General features: G+C 43.6%; 1 protein-coding gene across 1 annotated transcript in view; it reads left to right on the top strand.

The window, feature by feature from the left end:
- AMPH (amphiphysin) overlaps positions 1-6,723 on the top strand; it is a 218,625-nt gene that overhangs the window by 149,729 nt on the left and 62,173 nt on the right. Inside the window, exons 11-12 of the mRNA XM_010829124.1 lie at positions 1,601-1,739; positions 3,294-3,422. Of these exons, the coding sequence (XP_010827426.1) occupies positions 1,601-1,739; positions 3,294-3,422 (268 nt within the window). The remainder of the gene's footprint in view (positions 1-1,600; positions 1,740-3,293; positions 3,423-6,723) is intronic.

Raw genomic sequence — 6,723 nt, forward strand, 5'->3', positions numbered from 1 at the left:
GGCTGCTATACTAAGTGAGCATTAAGTATATTGTCTTAGAACATGGCCTAAAAGAAGACAGGAAAGGGACAGAACTATTGTGTCCAAACTGAACGAAATGTAATAAGAATATCACAATGACATTTGGGTGATTTAGGAAGGAAGTATATGGGGAAAGGTGGCTCCCTTATACAGAGATGAAGGGACAATGGATGCATGTATATGTAAGGCTGAGCTGCATCGCAGTTCACCTGAAACTACCACAGCGTTATCTGCTGTGAAAGTGAAAGTCGCTCAGTTGTGTCTGACTCTTTGTGACTCCATGAACTATTCAGTCCATGGAATTCTCCAGGCCAGAATACTGGAGTGGGAACCTTTCCCTTCTCCAGGGGATCTTCCCAAACCAGGGAACGAACCCAGGTCTCCCGCATTGCAGGCAGATTTTTTACCAACTGAGCCACAAGGGAAGCCCATTATCTGCTATATCCCAATACAAAATAAAAAGTTTAAGGTTTTGAGGGGGGAAAAAGGTATCTGGAAATTTCATTGCTGCTGAATCAGATACAATGAAGAGAAAATGGGGCCACGACTGCTTAACAAATGTTCTTCATTTTTTTCAACATTCCTCTGCAGAACGAGGTGGTGAGTGAGCTCAGAGGGGCCTCCATTAGGCATAGATTGGTGGCCGTGCTTCCCAGGGGAGACCATGATTGGCAAGGTTCCAATCATGTGTGTGTCCGTGTCCTGTCCACGGGACCCATTCCCTTGGCCTGTTGAATCTGTAGACCCTCCTGCTGTGTACGTGCTCATTTATTTGGGGGTACAGACTTGTTCCTTCAATCTGTAGAGTTTAGAAATTCTTAGAGAGTAGGATGTGTCCCCAGTGGTGGATTAACCATTGCATTTGGGCTGATCACGAGCATCTGGCCTGGGGCCAGGAGCATGATGGGCTGTCAGTAAACATTACACACTCTCATCCGTCACATAATTCGTTTGCACATGTCTGAATTGAGTTATTGTGCTGTAAGGTGTAGAAAGCGAGACAATGAATTAATTTCTAAATATTATCAGAAAGCACGCCTACCAAATCTTAATGAACATTGTCCTGGGGATGCCTTTTAATAGCCAATTTATCACTTGGTGGGGCAGGGTAGGTTTTGCTATAGATTATGCCATAGCAAGTTTCTCTTATAAATCAAAAGTGAAATTAGTTCAATTAATTCAGCTTATGTTTGGAAGATTCTTGCAGAGCTATTTGGCTCAGTGGAAAGAATAGGAGTTCAAATTACTAAGGCCTGAATTTGGATCCACGAAAATTTCCAGTGACATTAGGGATTTTTTTATCCTCTCTGTGCCCCACTTTACTTAAGTGTAAAGTGGAGACAATAATGCACTGGGTCTTGTGATCGGTGGAGGTAACATAGGAATGGGATCTTGCAGACAGGGACAATGAATGGCACCAGTTATTGCATCACCGTTACTAATAACCAGGATAAACAGGAAGAGGGAATAGGTAACCAATAGTGCCTGTCATGCCTGAGAGTTCTGTGAGAAGGAAGGCCCCTGAGAAATAAGGACCACTCTGTAGAGAGCGCCTTGCTTACCCTCTGTGTTCATTCAGCGACTCGGGTCCTCTCCGTATTGCAAAGACGCCTTCGCCACCTGAGGAGGCTTCACCCATCCCGAGCCCGACCGCAAGTCCCAATCACACGTTGGCACCTGCATCTCCTGCACCAGTCCGACCTCGGTCACCCTCACAGGTAGGAAGACATCACGTGTATGAGGTGGACCGGAAGAACCCAGGCTGAGCTGACCCCACCTGGGATAAGCCCATGGGGCGCAGTCATTGACAAGAGTTTTCAGTGTGAGCCTTGGCCATTGGGATCATCACTAAGGAATAAACTTCCCTTTTTTTACTCAGACTTTTATGTTTCCTCACATACCCTCTGCTTCAGTGGGTTGAGACATCTCTTTCCATGATCTCAACTTCCTGAGGCTCGCATGATCTCGTCTTCTCAGCATCTTGCACTTTTAAGGCTCTGTTGAATCCTGCCTTCTCCACGTGGCCTCCCTCCTGTTAGTCTTTAGGTAACACCTGGAGCAAGAACGGCCATGATGTTTATGTCAGTTCACTTTTTTTTTTTTGTATCACCCATGGCATATTGTGCACGCACTCAGCAAAAAGGATGGAACAAGTGATTGAAAGAGACAGAAAGGGCCAAGCAAAGGCAAATGTAGAGAAAAACAGCCACCCTCATTATCCCTTCTTTTGGAGAAAATGAAATTCCAATGGGGAAACTTAAACTGTCTAATCCAGCTCAAGCTTTCTTGTGTATGGTTGAAACTAAAGATTGTTTCGAAAAAATGTGAATAATGGATAGAGCTCTAAAGTGCGTATTTGTTGTTTATTCGCGAAGTCATGTCTGATTCTTGTGTGACCCCATGGACTGTAGCCAGCCAGCCTCCACTGTCCGTGGGATTTCCCAGACGAGAATACTAGAATGGGTTGCCATTCCCTTCTCTGGGGGATCTTCCTGACCCAGGGATCAAACCTGAGTCTCCTGCACTGGAGACTGAATCTTTACTTGATTTTATTGGCAGGCAGATTCTTTACTGCTGAGCTGCCTTTCCAAAATACTGGAGTGCAGAGTGAGGTGTATGCTGCCCACAGTGGTCTCACTGACTAGTGAAATCTTGTTAGATTTTAGTTCTAGAATTCTAATGTGCTGCTGAAGTGAGAAATCATTTGCTGTTGACTTTGGAGAAGGTATGGCATTAATTTGGGCTTCCTAGGTGGTACTAGTGGTTAAGAACCTGCCTGCAAATATAGGAGATGTAAGAGATGTGGGTTAAATCCCTCGGTCGGGAAGATCCCCTGGAGGAGGGCATGGCAACCCACTTCAGTATTCTTGCCTGAAGAATCCCCATAGACAGAGGAGGCTGGCTGGCTACAGTCCATAGGGTCACACAGTCGAACACGACTGGAGCGACTTAACCCGCACGCACGCACGCATGGCCTTATTTTAACTTGAGAGGCACAGGTACGTGGCCCCGCAGTGCTGTGATATAGCGCTTGTGTTAAGATGGATGGAGTCTTGTGGCCTGAATTTTCCTCATTGGACCATTACTTGTCACACCAGCTACAAGCAGGCATTCTTTGCCTAAATCAAGTGGGCTGATTTCTCAGTGCAGACCAGAATTTGAATCAGGGATCAATCTCATCCCCTGGCTCTGTTCCCAAGACATTTCTGCATGTCTCCCATGCCATCTCCCACTGAATTAAACCCTGTTTGTTTGTGTGTGATGTTTCTTAGACAAGGAAAGGGCCTCCTGTCCCACCTCTTCCTAAAGTCACCCCAACGAAGGAGCTACAGCAGGAGAACATCATCAGTTTCTTCGAGGACAACTTTGTTCCTGAAATCAGTGTGACCACACCTTCCCAGGTGAGCGCCTGGAACAGAGCTGGGATGTCCATGGACGCTCCATGGCAGAGGGACTCTCAGGGCTCAGCTCTGGAGAAGGTGGCAGATGTGAGAGCCAATGGTGAAATTTAGTTGTTATTCAGGTTTGCTTTAATTACCTGATGTATCTGAAGGATTCTCAAGTGACAGATGTACAGTATTTGAAAAGACTCCTTCTTTCCATTATTAGGAGCTGTGCATCATTACTATAGAAAGTTGGAAAATACTAAAAAGTGTAAAGTGAAGAATTTTAATAAGCTCTTAAATCATAGTGCTCTGACATAGCCACTGGTGCATTTAGGTTTATGTGCTGTGTGTGTTTAGTTGCTCAGTCGTGTCTGACTCTGTGCAACTCCATGGATTGTAACCTTGCCAGGCTCCTCTGTCCATAGGATCCTCCAGGCAAGAATACTGGAGTGGGTTGCCATGCCCCACTCCAGGGGATCTTCCCAACCCAGGGATCGAACCCAGGTCTCCCTCATTGCAGGTGAATTCTTTACCATTTGAGCCACCAGAGGTTTATTTTATTTTAATTTTTTCTAAGTATATGTCAAATTTTGCAGCACAAAATTCAGATTGTATTGTTGCATATTCCTGACTTTTCTGTTTAATCTTATTGAGCATTTTTTTTTCATGTCATAATATTGTCTTTTACAAAAAAATCAAAGTTTGACCAGAATATTTTATCAGATGAATGTAACCAACCCCTGATGGTGGTCACACTTCCACTTTTTTGTTACTTTATCAGCACCTTGGTGATATCAATATATATTAATACAGAAGTGTTAAATGTTAGTTACTCAGTTGTGTCTGACTCTGCAACTCCATGGACTGTAGCCTACCAGGCTCCTCTGTCCATAGAATTCTCCAGGCAAGAATACTGGAGTGGGGTGCAGTTTCTTTCTCCAGGGGATCTTCCTGACCTAGGGATCAAACCCAGGTCAGAATTTGCATTGCAGGCAAATTCTTTACTCTCTGAGCCACCAGGGAATCCCTGGTGTATATTAATACATATTTGCACCTTTTATTATTTTTTCATATTGCTTCTTAGTAGAGAATAGGAAAATAAAATTCAAAGAGGTGAATATTAGGTCTTTTGACCTTTAGTAGGTATAAATGGATCCATTTACATGACTTGGCAAAGGAAACCACCTGTGTTCCCCCTAGTTTCAAAGACACCTGGGTGTGTGTACCCATTTATAGCTACCCTCGATGTTATACCTACACCTGTCCCAGCTTGGTTGTCCTTTGCCTCAAGGATAATCTTGACTTAGTTGTTCCTCATGTCATCAAAGCCATCTCTTTGTTAAGAGTGAATGTCCCCAGAAATCATGCCAATACCATTTCCTCCTGGTATTCTCACAGTCAGAAATAATTTTAACATTTTGCAAGGGGTGCAAACATAACATTGTAATTCCTGAGTACACAAATAACAACTCTATGTCCAACATCCCAGTTACAATTGCATCCTATCAATAACAGAAATCATGTACTAAAAACAGGGAGTTCAGAAAATAAAAACTTAAAAGTAGTGCAGTGGTACGCCATAATGTCTCGTCTCTCTCTAGAGGGTGTTCATGGATCAGTGCAATGCCATTTGCTATTGTTTTCATTCTCCTGTTGTTTGTAGGAGATTTGAATTTGGTAAGCTATTAGGGCTTGAAATGTGATTTAGTAGCTCCTTTGAGGGGAGAAGGCAATGGCAGCCCACTCCAGTACTCTTGCCTGAAGAATCCCAGGGACGGGGGAGCCTTGTGGGCTGCCGTCTGTGGGGTCGCCCGGAGTCAGACACAACTGAAGCGACTTAGCAGCAGCAGCAGCAACTCCTTTGAGGAAAGGGAATTGCATGTTTATCAGTGCATGGACCAGTAATATCTGTGGATACACAGATGCCATCAGGGTAGTGGTTTTAGAGCCAAGTAATCTTACCCAGCATCCACCGTGGCCCTGGCACCAAACTGGAGCAGTTTTCACGTCCAAGTTGTTCTGTGCCTTTGTACTTCTAACAGCTTGTTCTGTTTTTAGCTTCATCAGTTTTAAAGTGAGAGTGTTTTAGAGTGATAAGAACCTTACTGAAGTTTCTGTCACCTGGACCCCTCAAGAGCATCCTCTCAATTCCATCTCCAATAAAGAATATGGTCACCCAGAAGCTGTGTGTGCTTAGCTAAGGACATCTCCATGTAGCAGCCAAGGCCACTGAAGTAGAGAAAATGTAACAAGAAGACTAGTTCTGAAGTAAAGATGGGGTTCAAAGATGTTCTTTCTTTGACAGTGTTTTTTTTATTTGCAGTTTGCTGGCTTACATAAGGGTCCTTCACAGTGGGGGGATGAAAAAGAATCAAAGCACTTTAAAAAAATACAGATGCCAGAAGAGGTGCCTAAGTCCTTCTAAGAGGGTTAACTTTGGCTGGTGCTGTTGAGTGAGAGAGATTGATGAGCAAAATCAAGAGTTAGGGGAGAGGGTGAGAAGGCACTTGTCAAACCTGAAATGTCTCCAGCTGTGGCTGCTGCAGTGACAATCAGCTGATAGCAGCCCCATCCTTGCCCCAGCTTGGCTAGCCTGTGTTCAGGCTCCCGGGCTGTTGGAATGGAAAGGAAAGGCATCCCCCCGCTAGCACCTTTTCTAACTTACTGGCTGGGTCAAGTCCACCAGTGTGCCAGGGGACTGTGAAGGAAGTAACCCCCAGAGACATTATGGGGGTGCACTTCGGGGGATTTGTCTTGATGTATATTGTTTTCTTTTAATCTGGGGAGGAGGCAGAAAAGGGTTTCTATCTTTTTTTTCTGGATCTAAGTGGCAACATGGCTATAGCAGGTGAACCCCAGTGTATTTGATGGGGTAAAATGATGGAAATGAGTCGAAGCATTTCCATTGACTCAGTGGCTGTGAGTCTTACGTCACCATGTTAAGAGCAAGGGTAAAGCAAGGATTTATATTTTAGTCTGCTTGCTCCCTTATTGAAGGATATAATCTAGCTTTATTTAATTTTATTTATTTTTTCTTTATAAAAGTATATTTGATTTACAGTGTTGTATTAATTTCTGGTGTATAGCAAAGTGATTCATATATGTGTGTGTATATGTGTGTTAGTCGCTTAGTTGTGTCCAACTGTACGCGATCCCAAGGACCTTAGCCTACCAGGCTCCTCCATCCATGGGATTTCCCAGGCAAGACTACTCGAGTGGGTTACCATTTCCTTTATATACATATATTTAATATATATATATAGTATATATATTCCTTCATATATATACTATATATATTTATATATATGTTTTATTT

This window comes from Bison bison, unplaced genomic scaffold, assembly GCF_000754665.1.
Source record: "Bison bison bison isolate TAMUID 2011002044 unplaced genomic scaffold, Bison_UMD1.0 scf7180017864499, whole genome shotgun sequence".
NCBI classification, from domain to species: Eukaryota; Metazoa; Chordata; class Mammalia; order Artiodactyla; family Bovidae; genus Bison; species Bison bison.